General features: G+C 40.0%; 1 protein-coding gene across 1 annotated transcript in view; it reads right to left on the bottom strand.

Moving 5' to 3' along the window:
* The window catches only part of Astn1 (astrotactin 1), a 319,074-nt gene that overhangs the window by 67,502 nt on the left and 234,449 nt on the right, over positions 1 to 17,123 (bottom strand). The window contains exons 14-16 of the mRNA XM_021156108.1: positions 16,734 to 16,861; positions 9,454 to 9,558; positions 5,602 to 5,790 (exon numbers count right to left, since the gene is read on the bottom strand). Of these exons, the coding sequence (XP_021011767.1) occupies positions 5,602 to 5,790; positions 9,454 to 9,558; positions 16,734 to 16,861 (422 nt within the window). The remainder of the gene's footprint in view (positions 1 to 5,601; positions 5,791 to 9,453; positions 9,559 to 16,733; positions 16,862 to 17,123) is intronic.

Below are 17,123 nucleotides of genomic sequence, written 5' to 3'. Positions count from 1 at the left end.
AGGAAGGTAAGATGGTCAAAGGTCCAATCTCCAGTAACAATGCCAGTGACTTGGGAAATGGAAGGGAAGAAAGGCCTGGGGAACAGGCTCCTGAGCAGAGCATTAAAAACTAAAAGAAAGCAGCCGAGCTTACTGTGTAAGAGGGGATTAAGGCTAAGTCTGTGCAAGACTTATTTGAGGAAGGACCACCATTTCTTGATCACTTTTCTGAGCTCTATAGATATATACAGCTTTTTTTTTTCTATTTCTTCCGAAGTAAGGGAAGGTGAAAGGCTCATTCTTTGACCAATCTGTGGGAGCTGATTGTATGCCTCGCACTCCCTTGGGGCTGAAGACTTAGACACTAATGCAGTGTGCTCATAATGCTTTGCATTTCCTGCCAGACTTCTAGCCAATGTTCAGAAGATTTTCCCCCCTTTTCCTCTTTCTTTCGTTTTTTTTTTTTTCTGGTGGGGGTTTGTGTGGAGGGAGAGGTGTTGTTTTATGTTTTCCATTCAGAGTCTCACATAATCTGGGCTGGCTTTGAACTTGCTATGCAGCAGAGGAAGGCTTGAACCTCTAACCCTCCTGCATCCACTTCCCAAATGTTGAGGGTAGCACCAAGCCTCACAGGCTGAGCTATGTGAAGAACCGTGGTGTCCTTTGGATTTGTAGGTTAATTGGGTCAGTTTTCAATGGAAGATAGCAAGTTTTTCATAAAATAGATTTTAATCTTTTATAAGAATTTATTATACAAGAGGCACATATTTGTTGTAGGAAAAGAAATATGGAAGTTATCACCATAAAAAATAAAACTCTATCATACTTATCACTAATCAATCTTGGAGCAAACAGCCAGACAGTTTGCTCTCTTATATAAATAAAGTGATTTTGATATTACATATGCATTTTCTATATTTATTACTTAAATATGTGTATATGTGTGAATATATACATACCACTTTCTGTATGTATCTATATGTGGATATACCTTCTATAGATATTCAGAAAGAAAAGAGTTAAAGGACTTTATATATTATTTACGTACATATGTGTTTGGATACATACATTGCACACATGAGTATAAGACTAGATCCTAATTTATCTCTTCTACACTTTGTTCCTTCACTTAAAAATGCAGAAGAATAGAAACTCCAGATGTCTAGACAATAAACTGGTAGTAACGGTTATCTTCTTTCCTCTGGCAAGTCGATTACTAGGAGAACGTGAGGGAAAAGATTTGTTTTTCATTGTATACTGTTTTAATGCACTTTGAATATTTTAAACAAATACACTTAAAATTCAAGATAGACATATGGTTAGTGCTTCCAAGGCCACTGTTATTGGAGAAGTCCTACAAGCAAATGACAATACAGATGAATGTAAGTATGCTACAAAGAATCTATAAAGTGTGATAGAAGCAGGAAACACACTGCAAAGAACTGTGCCTGGGGTTGGGAAGGCCTTGTGAAAATGGTGTCACTCTAGTTAGTTCTTGCAGAGTAGGAGAGGGGATCTGGCATAGTGGACAAGGTTGGGTAGATGAATAGCTACTAGTCTCAAGGGTCCGAAGTCCAAAGAGCTTCAGGGAGGGAGACCAGGATCTTGAGAAGCTTCCATCCTCTCTGAAGTCAGCCTCTTGAGCTTCAGCTGACTGAGCCTGGATCTGGACTTCCAGCCTCTAGAACAAGCAGAGTGTGACTTTATTTTCAGACTTCAAGCTTGTGTAATTTGTTACAGCAGCCACGGGAAACCAATACAGGAAGCAAAGCTGTACTACTCATGTGGAGACAGCAGGGACAAGTAAGTATGTGGCTTCAAGCTGAGGAGCGAGGGCATTAAATTGCATTTTTAAAAGGTAACAGATGGTGAATCTTAGAATGCAGTGAAATGGCAGGAAACAGAAGTGAAGGAGTTACAAGAGGAACCCATTTAAACGGTGTTCTTATTGATATAATAACCATACAGATTTACAAGTACAGCATGATATGTTGAATGATGCATATTATGTATATGCATGATGTATGTTTGATGTAATAATCAAAGTGAGGTGATTAGCATATCCATCACCTTAAATTTTGATCACTTATGATGAATATACTCAAATATTCACTTCTTACCATTTAGAATGTGGCAACATTGTAGTTAACTACATTCACCCAACTGTGCAGTGCATAACTGAAGTAAACTCTTGCTATCTATTACAGCACACCATATACGAGCTTCTAACTCCCTCCCCTTCCCCTTTACTCTCTCCAATCTGAATTATTGCTACAGCAATTGATATTGTAACGTCAACCTTGAGGGAATACAAAATAGGAGACATGAGTTGAGAGTGTATCTGGGTAGTGAAGAGGTTAGAACTCCATACTGGTTTAATGCAAAGAATAAGAAGAACAAAATCTCTTCACTTTAAATCTTGTGCCACACACGGTTTGAGAAGCCAGTGACTCCAGGGAACACAGGTGTTGGTCACTGGAGTTCCTGGAAAAGATGCATGCAAAAATCTTAAACATTAAGTATCAATGAAGTCCTGATTCTTGGAGGAGAGGAAAGATTTGGGGGTGGTAGTTGAGGAAGACCCAGATGGAAATCACCCAACAACAGTGAAGAAGGAAGGAACAGTAAAGATGAAAGGGGGCGGGAGACATGGCTCAGGGGTTAAGAGCATTTGTTGCACTTTCAGAAGACTCGAGTTCAGTTCCTAGCTTGCAAATTGGGTGGCTCACAACCACCAGTAACTCCTGCTCTAGAGAAACTGATACTTTCCCTTTGTCTCCATGGGCACTATGACACTAGCACACCTGTTCACACACACACACACACACATACGAGAGAGAGAGAGAGAGAGAGAGAGAGAGAGAGAGAGAATGAGAGAAAGAGAGATAGTAAAATAAATCTTGCAAAAAATGAAAGCATTGCATCCTTATAAAAGATGTAAATGATTTTTTCAAAGGAGTAAGGGCAAAGGTTTGAAATTAGAGGTGAAGAACATAGGTAGGGAACATGAACAGAACAGCAATGGCAACATCATGTGACGAGAGGAGTTTTAAGGAGTGACATGATGATAGAAAGTCTATAGATAAGATAGATGGAGAGTCATAGAATAAATGCCAGTGACACTCTGATTAAAAAGTCCTTGATTTTCTCCTCTAGTGCTGTTAAAAAGCAATCAGAAGAGTGAAATGGAGTCAATGAGAGGCAGCAGAGACATGGTACAGACTCTTAAGAAATGTATTGAGAATGTGTTTAAAGTAAACAGTTGTAAAAAGGCTCATGTTTTTCAGAAGATGAGTTTGCAAAGACTTAACGTTGGGAAGAGAGAATTCGGTGGCCAAAATATGGTAAAGAATTAACAAAGGCACAATTGATGATCAGGGGGTGAGGAGAAACAGGACAGCTGAGAGCCCAGAGCAGGCAGAGAGGTTACTGAGATGGAAGAAATTCCTGTTTTCTGGATTCGAGGGTAAAGGGCAATGAAAGGAGACACAAGTAACTTTAGAGATTGATGTACAGGGACACGGATGACCCAGAAATTCTATTTCTAATTGTGTTATTTTTGTGAGAAAGGAAAAATAAAGGGGGTTAGTTGTAGAGAAAGAGAGAAATTGATCAAGTCTAAGCTTAGATATAAGAAATGGAAGTATATTTTTTCATAAGTTTCCAAAAGAGTCATGTAGAGGTAATTAATCCAAAATGCCAAACCACACAGTGGTATCATGAGAAGTAAAAAAATAAACTATTGAATGGAATGCTGCCCTCTAAAGATCTGGCTTAAACCATGACCCTCTGAGTTTTCATCAGTCATATGCAGCTAAAGCTGCATGTCCCCAATGATGCCCACAGAAAAGTCTGTATCAGAAGGGCTTTTGCACCAGTTAGTACCCCCACCCCTATCATCACTGGCCACAACGGCAAGAAACAGTAACAGCAACAAATGATTGTGTTTTAGAGTTAAGGGAGATCAGTGCCCAAATTTAAAATGGAGAACAAAGACAAACAACCAAATCGTTGAATCCTATAGTTTACAGAGAAGTCTCAAGAATGGGGGTGGCGGGGTGAGCATGGGCAGTGGTCACTCATGACTTCTTACAAGTCAGGCACAGCTAAGGCAAACTAAAATGATTGAATACCTTTTAAAAGTTAGACAAGGGAGATGTTAGATAAGTCATATTTCAGAGAACTAAAGTCAACACTTGGATTGTGGAAATGGTGGATGCCCAGTGGCAGAGAGGCTTCCCATCAAAGGAAAGCAGGGCACAGTGCCGAGGCTATGACGGATTTCCCTTCTGGGCTCAATATTTCTCTTTGAGGACAGTACTGTCCTTGGAGAGAAGAAACATGTAGAATCAGGAGCTTGGGGAAAGGTCAGATGTTTGTCTCCCAGAAATCCCAGGCCTTGACAACCACTGCGCTCCTGTCAAGCAGGAATAGCTGAGGGCTCAGCCTTGTGATTCAGTCCCTGGACTCTGGAATGGAGACTTCAGAGAGCTTTGGCAGCTAGAACCGTTCTTATCTATAGTCCCTTATAGTACACAGTTCTTCCAGCAAATTCGTTTCCTAACATTGTTCAGATTCCAAAGTTTGAGAAACCTGTGGTCATGTTTCATGATGTAGGAGGATTCTGTCTCAGGAGATTATTTTTACAGCCAGAGTAGCCCAGTGATTAATCTTTTGGTCCTGGGAGAAAGATGCCAGTCAGAAGAGAAGCTATAACACTTCTACATCCTGTTGAGGAAAGCAAATGAGTTTGTATGGAGTTCACATAAACCAGCACATTCAAGCCACAGCCCTGATTGCCCTTTGGTAGTACTGCCGATACAGGAGTGTCCCTAATCTCACAGGAAGTCTTGATCCATGACTGTTAAGATATCCCATTTCTTGAATTTTGTTCTGTCAGTTCAAGACTTCCCTGTTAGCAGCTCACAAGTCCAAAACTAGCTCCCGTCAGAATATCCTGCAGATCGGCTCAGGAGGAAGTCCAAGAATGGCAATGCTAAATCAGTCTTGATCTGATTATAAATACTTAGGACAGCATCACTACTGTACAACAAAGTGACTTCAGAAGGTTTGAAAGTTTTCAGGGTCACATTTACTGGCCATCCACTTGCTGTTCAGATAGCAGGGACGGGGTTTATTTTTAAACCTGTCATCCAACACTAAGACATTTCTTCACAGCACAAATCAATAGGGAAAATGGAAAATAAACCGAAATGTAGTGCAAGAATGAACGAGAAGGGGCCTAGTATGTCATTCCTGTGAGAGGTTAAGAGGCAGTGTGTTGGGGTTGTGGTGGGTAAATGGACTGGAACATTCTCCCTCTTCTCTCCTTCTTCACAGCAGCAGAATGGATGGTGGCTGTCAACTGTTAGTGGACTCTATAGTAACCAACATAGTGAACATATGGTTATGAGTCCATCCACCTCATCTAATATCCTCATTTCGAGGTTTGATCTTTAGCAGACTGACCTTAGAAATTTTGCAGATAAGCCCACAGAATTGAGGGCAATCTGAATTAATCCTTTTCCTATGGAGCCTTTATGTGTGGCCAGCCATACAGACTGTATGTGGGCAAATAGGACTGGCACAGGTGTAAAATTTGCCACGGGGCAGGCCACTCACCTTTACTGATGTCTTCATATTCCAGCCAGAGTCTCCGCTGGACTTGCTTGTTTGGGTACCATATAGAACAGGATTCTTCAAAGCCGTAGACAGCTTCCTGGATGTAATGGTTTCCAAACTGATCCAACAAAGCCACAAAATCTGCACGAGATGTAGCCCCATCCAAGGAGTGAAGAGCATTGCTGAAGGCTATGGGAGAAAGTCACCCGAGAGTAAATAAGTCCGGGAACTCACTCATTAGGTACATGCATTCCTAGGCAACCTGGACCCAAGTGGGACCCTGAAACCTCAAGGGTGTGTTTGAGAACTAGATAGGAATAGCATGCATTTCTGTTTAACTGAAATAAATATTCCTCTTCCCAAATAGGTGTCTTTTCAAGTATGTTGGTTAATTTTAGGCCAGTTAAGCAGAGGAGGGTAAATCCTGACTCCTGCAACCATTAAGTAAATGGGTTTTGTATCCCCTAAAACTGCAGTTCATGACATTAAGCCAATTTAGTCAGTTCAATTAATAGCATTTTAAAAATAGAAAGAGAATAGTTTAGTCTAAAATAGAAATACTAGCAAGGAGCATTTCACATCATAACACGAAGCATTATTTTATGATATATTTGTTGTGTGAATATGGGTGTGGATGAAGCACAGAGTCATAAAATAAAGTAAAATATTCTTTGGGTAGAGACTGTGATAGCTAATAGTGATTGTCAACTTGAGAGTATCTGAAATCATCTAGGTACTGAATTTCTGACCATATATATGAAGGAGTTTTAGATTAGGTCAGTTAAGGTGTGTCCTGGTTGGAATTTGTTAACTTGACATAGATCTAGAGATATTGAAGAAAAAGGAGGAATATTGAAGAAATGTCTCCTTAAGATTTGCCTGTAAGCCAGTCTGTTGAGCATTTTTTAAATATATTTTTATTAGGTATTTTCCTCATTTACATTTCCAATGCTATCCCAAAAGTCCCCCATACCCCACCCACTCCCCTACCCACCCACTCCCACTTTTTGGCCCTGGCATTCCCCTGTACTGGGGCATATAAAGTTTGCAAGTCCAATGGACCTCTCTTTCCAGTGATGGCCAACTAGGCCATCTTTTGATACATATGCAACTAGAGTCAAAAGTTCCGGGGTACTGGTTAGTTCATAATGTTGTTCTACCTATAGGGTTGCAGATCCCTTTAGCTCCTTGGGTAGTTTCTCTAGCTCCTCCATTGGGGGCCCTGTGATCCATCCAATAGCTGACTGTGAGCATCCACTTCTGTGTTTCCTAGGCCCCGGCATAGTCTCACAAGAGACAGCTATATTTGGGTCCTTTCAGCAAAATCTTGCTAGTGTATGCAATGGTGTTAGCGTTTGGAAGCTGATTATGGGATGGATCCCCCGGATGGGGCAGTCTCTGGATGGTCCATCCTTTCATCACAGCTCCAAACTTTGTCTCTGTAACTCCTTCCATGGGTGTTTTGTTCCCAATTCTAAGAAGGGGCAAAGTATCCACACTTTGGTCTTCATTCTTCTTGAGTTTCATGCGTTTAGCAAATTGTCTCTTATATCTTGGGTATCCTAAGTTTCTGGGCTAATATCCACTTATCAGTGAGTACATATTGTGTGAGTTCCTTTGTGATTGTGTTACCTCACTCAGGATGATGCCCTCCAGGTTCATCCATTTGCCTAGGAATTTCATAAATTCATTCTTTTTAATAGCTGAGTAGTACTTCATTGTGTAAATGTACCACATTTTCTGTATCCATTCCTCTGTTGAGGGGCATCTGGGTTCTTTCCAGCTTCTGGCTATTATAAATAAGGCTGCTATGAACATAGTGGAGCATGTGTCCTTCTTACCGGTTGGAACATCTTCTGGATATATGCCCAGGAGAGGTATTGTGGGATCCTCCAGTAGTACTATGTCCANTTTTCTGAGGAANCNCCAGACTGATTTCNAGAGTGGTTGTACAANCTTGCAATCCCACCAACAATGGAGGAGTGTTCCTCTTTCTCCACATCCTCGCCAGCATCTGCTGTCACCTGAATTTTTGATCTTAGCCATTCTGACTGGTGTGAGGTGGAATCTCAGGGTTGTTTTGATTGTTGAGCATTTTTTTTAAAAGTAATGATTGATGTGGAATGACCTAGCCCACTGCGGGTGATGTCAAACCTTGGCAGATGGGCTTCAGTTATATAAGAAAATAATCTGAGAAAGTCATCAAGGAGCAAGCAAGTAAGCAGCATTTCTCCAGTTAGTTCCTGTTTCCGATTCCTTCAGTGATGTAGCAGTAATGAGAAAGTGTAAGATCAAATAAGCCCTCTCCTCCTGAAGTTGATTTTGGTTATTGTGTTTTATCACAGTAAAAGAACAACAGAGACAAGGTGGGAAGACCCACCCTAGCTCTGGGTGGTACTAATTGCATGGGCTGGGGTTCTGGACAGAATACAAAGGGAAAGCAAGCTGAACACCTGCATTCATCTCTCTGTGCTTCCTAAGAGCAGACACGGTGTGACCAGGTGTCATCGGATCCTGCCAACATGCCTTCTCTAACATGGCAGTGACCCCAAATATACCCGTCCTGAAGGTAATTGTATCAAGTGTTTTCTGTCCTATCAGTGAAAAAACTAAGGAATACAGGAACCAAAAATAAGTTTGCAAAAGATTTGACATTTTCTGAAGAAAAGATAATGGGAGAATAGAGGTTAAAAAGGTCACCTATATTTTACATATGCTTATATTTTATTTTACAAAAACCAAATCTATAAGAATCGGGAATGATGAACAGCAGCAGAACTCTGTATGCCTCTTCTCTCTTCACACCAGCCAATTCTGTTTATTAGTTTCTGCTTTTAACAGCCTCCTGGGAGAAAATGGTCTGTAGTGAACAATCCAACTCAATAGCAACTCTGCTGCTTTCTATGGTAATAACCTTATCTGGACGGCTGCATCCATCGTTTCTTTCTAAACATCCTTTTTGAGTATATGGTTGTTTTTTCAATCATAATTATTTTTGGTTGTTTGATTTGGTTTATTGGTTTTTTTTGTTTTGTTTTGTTTTTTGTTTTGTTTTGTTTTTGAGATAGGGTTTCTCTGTGTAGTCCTGAATGTCCAGGATCTCACTCTTTAGACCAGGCTGTCCTAGATCTTAGAGATCCACCTGTCTCTGCATCCCAAGTGGTGAGATTAAAAGTATGCACCATACTGCCCAGCTTTCATCATAATTCTTAATGGTCAGTTATCTACCTTCTATTGACCCTGAGACTCCACCTTCTTTCTGCTGCCTCCAAGACCCTTACTAAGCTGAGAAGTCACCACTCCTTATTCGATACAGTATAGCTGCATGCTTATATGTCATTGCATTCTATGTAAGAGATGTAATACATATTACTACATGTAGTTATAGACAGATTTCTCTGTTGCTTTCTATAGTAATCGTTCTATTATATTTTAGGAAATGCCTCATTTACTATCTCTTTCTTTCCACTTCCTTCCAGCTACTTGCTTTTCTGGGGGCAAGGGGCATCACATGGAATCTTTTAATCATGGTTTTGTTCTTTCAAATGTTTATTCTGACAATTATGAAAAGCCTGCTTTAAAAATAAATACTCTCCTCACACTTCATAACTCCAGGAAAAATGACATTTTCATTGGTTCCAGTCTTGCTAATTCTATAGAATAAAATACACCTTACAACTTCATCTGTGCTTAGGAAATAATCGCATTCTATCCATTTGCCCTGAAGAGTCCATCTGAGCGCATTGGTTGCAAGTCTCGTGGAGTCAGTTGTGTGTTGAGCTACTTCTAAGCTGGCTGATTCCTTTGGAAAGAAATTCCAAAGCCTGGGGGTAGGCCTGCTGTAGTGCTCACCCTGAGAGATGGCTGCTTGGTTGAGTTTGATGTGGTACATCACAGACCGAACCTTCCAGTGCTGCAGCACCGGGTATCCAGATACTTCACTGAAGTTCACCATCCCTGGGGACAGAGGAGACAGAAGGTCAGTGTGTGAGGCTGACTCACAAGCCCCAGGTTGAAAAGCATGACCCCGTTCAATTAAGCTAAGGATGTAATGGTGAGAAAATTATGAAGGGCTCTTTGATGAAGAGACTTTCTAGGAGAGTAGTCGTTCATAACATCCATCCTCGATTGAACTCTTGATCTCTGCTGGGCACTTTGCATATGTTAAGCCATTTGATCCTTCTTCTATAGGTGTTATTATCTATACCTGCCAAATGAAGACCTCAAGACCCTGAGAGGGAGTTTATATAAAGTACCCGGGACACGAGGTTAAAGCAGGGTGGGGTCCCAGATGTGCCTGAACCTAGGCCCAGACTCCTTATTCATTCTATTGTAATATCTAAACAATAAATTAATATTCAATTCCACACTTATTGTAATGCCAGATTCATATTCTCTTTTTTAAAAATGCAGTAATTGACTCAGTTTGTGTATCTGTAACATCGATTTTTCTGTCTCATTTAATTGATTTATATTTGGTATTTACACTTTCATTATTCTGAGGCTGATTATGCTTATTTCCCCTTTACCAGATAGGACAGTGCCCAAGTAACTAAGTCATCAAAGGGTAGTGGCAGCCAAATACCAAGCACCACCCATGTGCCAAGCAATAGGCTATGTTGTTAAGGTGCCCATTACCTATGAGAAGATCCAAGTCCTGAGAAGCTAAGTCTGTTGCCTAAGACCTCTCAACATATGCCTCTTTAGGGCCTTTACATGTTATCAATGGTGTGCTCTTCCTTAAGAGCTGAGAGAAAGAGTTCTCCAATTTGAGTTTTAGTGACTACTAAAAATATACTATCCTATGGAAACAAAATGATTGGGTCAAAGGAAATAAAATCATGCCTTCCTAATTTTATTTACCAAAAAAAAAAAAACCCAAAACAAATCATTTTAGCTTCATTTCTGTGCCCGCCATCTGATACACACACACACACACACACACACACACACATATATCACATGTATACTTACGTGTGTGCATATATGTACACATATACAAATGAGTATTTCAAATGTACATGATACATAGATTGTATATGCACAAGGATGTCAATGAAACAGACATGTGCAGTCAATTTTTCAGCCATTTTGGCTTATGCTGCTTGAAACTAAATCAACTAACATAATACCTAAACCAAATGGAGAGTGGGCAGGATTAATTAGCTGCTTGTCAACTCTGATCAAATTAGGTGAGTAATTACCAACTTTCCATTTATGTGTGATTCCGATGGGAATAATTATTGGTAAAAGGAAGAAAGGTCAAGAAAAGTTGCTTAGTGAAGCAACTGCTTAAATTTTCTCTCAGGTAATCAAAAAGAAGTTTCATGCAATGAAGAGAAGATATTTTGTGTTCTCTTTTGAATGTTCACCTTTCAAAGCATGAAGCTTTTTGACGACATTCAAATGAATACAAACTTTGGCTTTTCACCGTCACATTAACTTCAAAAGCAGACAAATGGAATTTGAACTTAACAAATGTAAGGCTTCATTACTTTAAGGGTACAATTCATTAACACAGAAAATACGTGTGCAGTGCCGAGCCATTTAATACAGTGTCCATATCAGAACAGCCACTCTGTTGCTGTCTGATAATGGCTATGTATAAAACACACCAAGGCTAACACACCAAGATCTTCAACAATGGAGGGTAGAGCCCTTTAACTGAACTGGGTCCTGGTAGAAAAAGATAAACAAGAAACCAGGTGGCTTGGCCTTCAGGCTATTAGTGTTGCTGCAGCTGGATGTTTCAGAATGACAATTACTTTGATGTTTGTCACATTTCTTTCTCACAACTCAAGTAGCTTCTGTGTGGCTACTTGGCTGTGGGACATTGCAGTTCCCAGATGCTTAATCTGCAAAGACAGAGGTCTGGCTGAAATGAATTCTGGTTTCCTTTGCAGTTCTGTGATTTCAAGTAGCTGTACATATGATGTTAGGCAAATGTTCTTGACAATGTTCTGTTTTTAGATCTAAAGTGGGTATTTATCTCATTTACTAGACAGGTAGGCGGCTAGAGCAGAATAAAATTATGAGCATAAAACAATTTGGGAGAGAATAAAGCAACATGTGCAAGCATGTCCCTATGACACTGTCACCTTTCTCCCCCACCCCACCTCTCTCTCCACCATCAAGTTTACATATGTAGACTTGACATTTCTTAACGCATACATTGCTGTGACTTTATAGACTTCATCCCAGAACAACACAGAGGATTTAAGAATAAGTATGAGGCATGGATGTTTGGAGATAGAGATGATAGTCTCCCACCTCTACCCAGGATGAGCCAAGTAGACTTGGTTACTTAACTGTTGTGGATGGGCCTGGTGCTGTTCTTGTGAACAATCTCCTAATGAATAAAGGAAGTCAGCGGGGTGAGTAGGAGGGACTTCCGGGTTGGATGAAGGAAGAGAAGAAGCAGGAGAGAGTTAGGTCTTTTGGATGGGGATAGCGAGCCGTGAGGACAAGATGTAATTACAAGTGTCTTTTGGTTTCAATGGCAGATCTGTCAGGATTCGACAGTGGAGGATTTAGATTTAATAAGGCTTACAAGTTAGGATTTTAGTTGTTGTGCCCAGTGATTGAGTTATCATTGTTTCTGAACTAAGTTTGTGTTGCATCGTCCTTCACGTGGCAGCTTTTCTGGGTTTAAGAGGGAATGGTACAGTGGCAACGCGAGGGTTTGCCTGAGGAGCACCACAAAGGTCATGGGAGTTTGGCGTGGTAACGACCCACCAGTGAGTTGGGTGAAGTTTTGAAGCTCTGAGTCAGAGTCTCCACGATATAAAAACAGGTCGACCATTGCCAGACAGTGCATGGCTAGGCAGCCCACCAGAACCGAGAGCCAGCACGAGCACCAGGAATGTGTTGGTTCGATTTTTATTATTTCCCACACACTTAACTGGTAAGCACAATTCCAGTGGCTATGATCAGACTCCACTGTCATCAGGAAAGCAGCCACATAACTGTTAATGCTTGGGAGATGTCTGTCTTTGCCTACTTACAAATAATTCGTCCCATAGTGGAAAAGGAAGAATAACATATGTATTTTCTGGCTGAGTCATGTCTTTCTTTCTCAGAGTGTCCTTGACGTGCAGTCAGGTTTATTTTACTATCATTTTTGGAATGCATTTATACTAAATGGATTTTTTTTCCAAATAAAGTATCTGACTTCATTTTCTTGAGAATGGGTATTATTTTTATTTTACATATTTTATCCTATGCTTGAGGAAATTGTTACTGAACATACAGGGTATAATCTGAAAAGGGAAGTGGAGGAGAGAGAAGTGAGAAGAGAGAGGGGAAAGGAAGGAACTAGAGAGACAGACAGAGGAAGAGAGAGGAGGGTAAGGGAAAGAGTATACAAATGGACACAAAACAAAACGCAGAAGCAGAACTCTACCCCAAATCTATAGCAACTGCTTAGAAAACTATGACTCATGTCTTTATGACTATGTCTGTACTGCCTCATCCAGGGAGCAAACCTAAAACCCCCAAGCTAGTTCTGTGGAAAGCCAGACCTTCCCTACCATATGACCCCAGAGGCCCAATAATTATTCCTGTAACAATTTCATTCAAACCCCAAGGATCTTATTAATGACTGATTATCTAATGCATCCCCTGAGACCATGGCAGAGGTTCCAATCGGTTCGCCTTCAGTTTCCCCATGCCAATAGCTGCCAATCACACTGCTGAGCTTCCCCTTCCTCATCATGAAGTTTTTCCACTTTCCTTCCGACTTACGAGGCTGTGCCAAAGCATACATGAGAGCATGCCATGTTCCTTGCTAGTGCCAGCCCAGGATAAACAACAGTTACCTGTTTGGTACCACTTGATTGGCCTTTTTATTTCCATGTAACGTATGACAATGGAAAGGCCTGGGAAGCTTAGAGTGTTTAACTGTTATTCTGAAGAAGCCAACAAAGATTTATAAATCAGTATTGCCAGTGTTATTTAATAATTCTGCCAGATGGTCTGTGTGCAAAGGATTCTCTAATTAAACAGGATTGGGAATTGCTGGGTTAAATAAAGTGAAAGGGATTTCTTGCCTGCAGGCTTACTATACTAAGGTGATGTAAATTATTGAGGGGAGGATACCTCATGCAGATTTCTGAACAAATTTGAAGTCAGAACTGGTTTATGAAAAAAAAAAACTTTGATTTTCTTCATGAAAAAAAAAAAAACAGCAAAAATCATGCTTAGAAATGCTGAGACAGAAGACTCTGAAGATCACTTTAGCTCTAAAACCCTCCAAGCTTGGAGGTTTGTGAGGATTATGACCCATAACAACACAGAGTGTGACAGAAAGATTCACTGTATCACCGCATGAAAAGCTATCACTAAACCGTTGCCAGAACTAGCCAGAGACTATGGAAGGTATTGAGTCAGCCATCTCTTTAATCAATCCTTCTAGTTGTTCTGGGCTTTAAAACCACAAGGGAAAGAGCTCACTCTTTGCTTGTAACACAGAAAGGCCATGCCTTTGGTCTGACTACTTCTGCTTAACAAAAATAGGTTACAAACTGGATAGAAAAGCAGCCAGGTCATTAACTGTACATTTCCCCCTGTGATTTCCACTCCCTCTTCCTTGGAGCCATGCAGATTAAACGGGTCTCAACTTGTTTCTCTCTCTTTTTTTTTTAAACTCTAGTAAGCCATGTGAAGAGAGGTCCAAGAACACACCGGTAAATATAATCCTGTTGTGCTAAGAATGTAATTTGAAGCTTTTCCTTATCTAGAAGGTGTGGATTCAAATACAGGTGCTTCTGATGTTTCTCAGCTCTATTCCACTCAATCCTTCTGAAAGGCTGCTGGTATCATCCTAAGCCGCCCTGGGTATCCTCCTAGCTTGGTAGTTGCAGAGCAATCTTCTCTTCCAAAATTAATCATAAACTTCAGGGGAGGGGTGTGTGTGGCTCCTGGTGAGGCTTTAAACAAGTAGTTTATTGTTAGCGTGAAACTTGCCCTGTTTGTAGATAGCAGCCCCCAAACCTCTTTTACACACAAACACACAAACACACACACACACACAGAGGGGAGGGGGGGAGAAGAGAGAGAAGGGTTTCTCAGTAAATAAATGGAACATGATGCCAGAGACCTATGCCTTTTAACACTCCTGAGGCTACATGTTAGTATCATAAGGGCTCTCTGACTCTCTCTCTCTCTCTCTCTCTCTCTCTCTCTCTCTCTCTGTGTGTGTGTGTAGTGTTTATATGTGTATATATATGTAATCAGTCTCCCATGGGCAACTGACTTTTTATTTTGAAGATATTTCTTGAAGGTCCAGTACATATCTACTTCTTATTATTATTTATTTTATGTTGCTTCCTTTCCTACTATAGGGAAGACATGTAACAGGCATGGCGAACTTATTTACATTGAGACATGACATTATTGAGACATAATGTTGTCATCTACAATGGAGTGAAAATAAAGAAGAAGAAAGGAAGAAGAAAAATAACAAAGGAAAAAGGAAAGGAAGAAAGGAAGAAAGAAAAAGAGAGAGACAAAGAAAGAAAGAAAGAAAGAAAGAAAGAAAGAAAGAAAGAAAGAAAGAAAGAAAGAAAAAAAGCAAAAATCACCAAAATATCTCATAGTGTTTTAAGTAAGTTTACCACTTTATGCTAGGACACTTATCACTGTATATAGGCACAGGTTGTTTACACTTATCACTGTATATAGGCACAGGTTGTTTATACATGCTGAACATTAGTTTTCATTGGTACATTATTTAGTTAATAAATAGAGATGTCATATGTGTTAGGAACAATTTTGTTAGTGTTAGCCCATCACATCAATTCTATGAGGAAGATAGTGTTTTAATCCACATTTTTAAGGGTAAAAGAAACCTAAGCACAGAGAAGTTAAGTAACTTGCCCTGAACTTAGACCTGTAAGGAGCAGATCTCAGTTGTCAGGCTCCAGAGTGCATGCTAATAATTACTATGCTTCATTGCCTCCGGATGAACGACCTCTAATCCCTGGTTTCTGCTGAAGGCTCAACCATTCTTTAGAAAATGGAGGAAAAGAGGCAGACAGTAGAGCATAAGGAAGGCAGGATAAATAAGGCAGAGGGATAATGAAGAAACAAGCATAATAAACAAAATTGAGCACACGCATATTGTTCTAGCAAGTGATGCCACATCTCAAGTCACTGATTTTCTATATTTCATGGGACACCTGAAGTCCTTTCTTAGCTCAAAGAGGATCTATTTAGAACCTACAACCTGGAAAGAAACATTATACCCTTTGGGCCAGGCCTCTGCCCAAGCTATGTCTCTGTCCCTTATAGGCTGAGAGAAGAAACTGGAATTGAAGAACAGAGAGGCAGGTTTTACTGTCTCCTTCACTCGATGAAGGATCAAGAGACCTTCACGTAACAAAGCCAGATTCAAACACAGGGTCACCGGATAACAAAACTCTACAAGTCTCTGTCTTATCTCACTGCTCCTTAAGTTCTTTGCAGGGAACTCAACTGCACTATTAACACCCATTTAGGAGGATAGATGCAGTCCATCTTCTTTCTGCCTCTATGACCTAGATACCTCAAACAAACAAAACCTTTGAATGCATATGCCTCCATTATGACATTTTTTATGATGAGTTACTATAGAATTTAGCAAGAAAAGATATTGTCACAGATATTTTAGCAATAATATGAGAATATTGACAATTTTACTGACAATCCTAATAATGTTTGATTTTATAATGCATAAGCCTCCATTATGACATTTTTTTTCTGACAAATTCCTATAGAATTTAGCAAGAAAAGATATTGTCACAGATATTTTGCAGCAATTATATAGGAATATTGACAATTTTACTGACAATCCTAATAACCTTTGATTTTATAACGTATATGCCTCCATTATGACATTTTTTTCTCATGAATTCCTATAGAATTTAGCAAGAAAAGACATTGTCACAGGTATTTTGTAGCAATTATATGAGAATATTGACAATTTTACTGACGATTAATCCTAATAATGTCCGATTTTATAACCAATCGTTTATCATGTTTCAAAGAAATGACTGGCTTAGAAACAAACATGAGCATCATCAAGATAGTGGTGTGATTTTAAGAAACAATAGACATCTGTCTGGGTTTGGCTAAGAAAGTGAATGAACACTTACCGGTCAAGAAGTCAGGGTCTGGGGTGGGCTCTGAGATTTCCTCTAGGCACTGATTCTCCAGTGGGACAGAAGCAACCACAAGACCATCTGGCAGTTGCTGGTCTAAACCACGAGCAAAGTTGTTTTGTCTAGAAACAGAGCAGACCTTTGTTTTCTGAGTGTCCATGTTACCTCTCAGCATGCAGTCTGTATTACAACACACAGTTGAAAAAAGTCTTTCTTTACCAAAAGTCATGCCTCACCCTGAGACTCACTTGGTAATCATGACATGACTTACTTTGTCATATGAATAAGGAAGGTAGGGGGTTAGGGGGCACAGAGATGAGAGGCAAATCAGCTGAAAATCTTTATTGGCAGAACAGAGAATATTTCCCTCCACCAGAGTGTTTG

This window comes from Mus caroli, chromosome 1, assembly GCF_900094665.2.
Source record: "Mus caroli chromosome 1, CAROLI_EIJ_v1.1, whole genome shotgun sequence".
In the NCBI taxonomy this organism is placed as follows: Eukaryota; Metazoa; Chordata; class Mammalia; order Rodentia; family Muridae; genus Mus; species Mus caroli.
The sequence above is the reverse complement of the archived record's forward strand: the minus strand, read 5'-3'. Positions and strand labels throughout refer to the sequence as shown.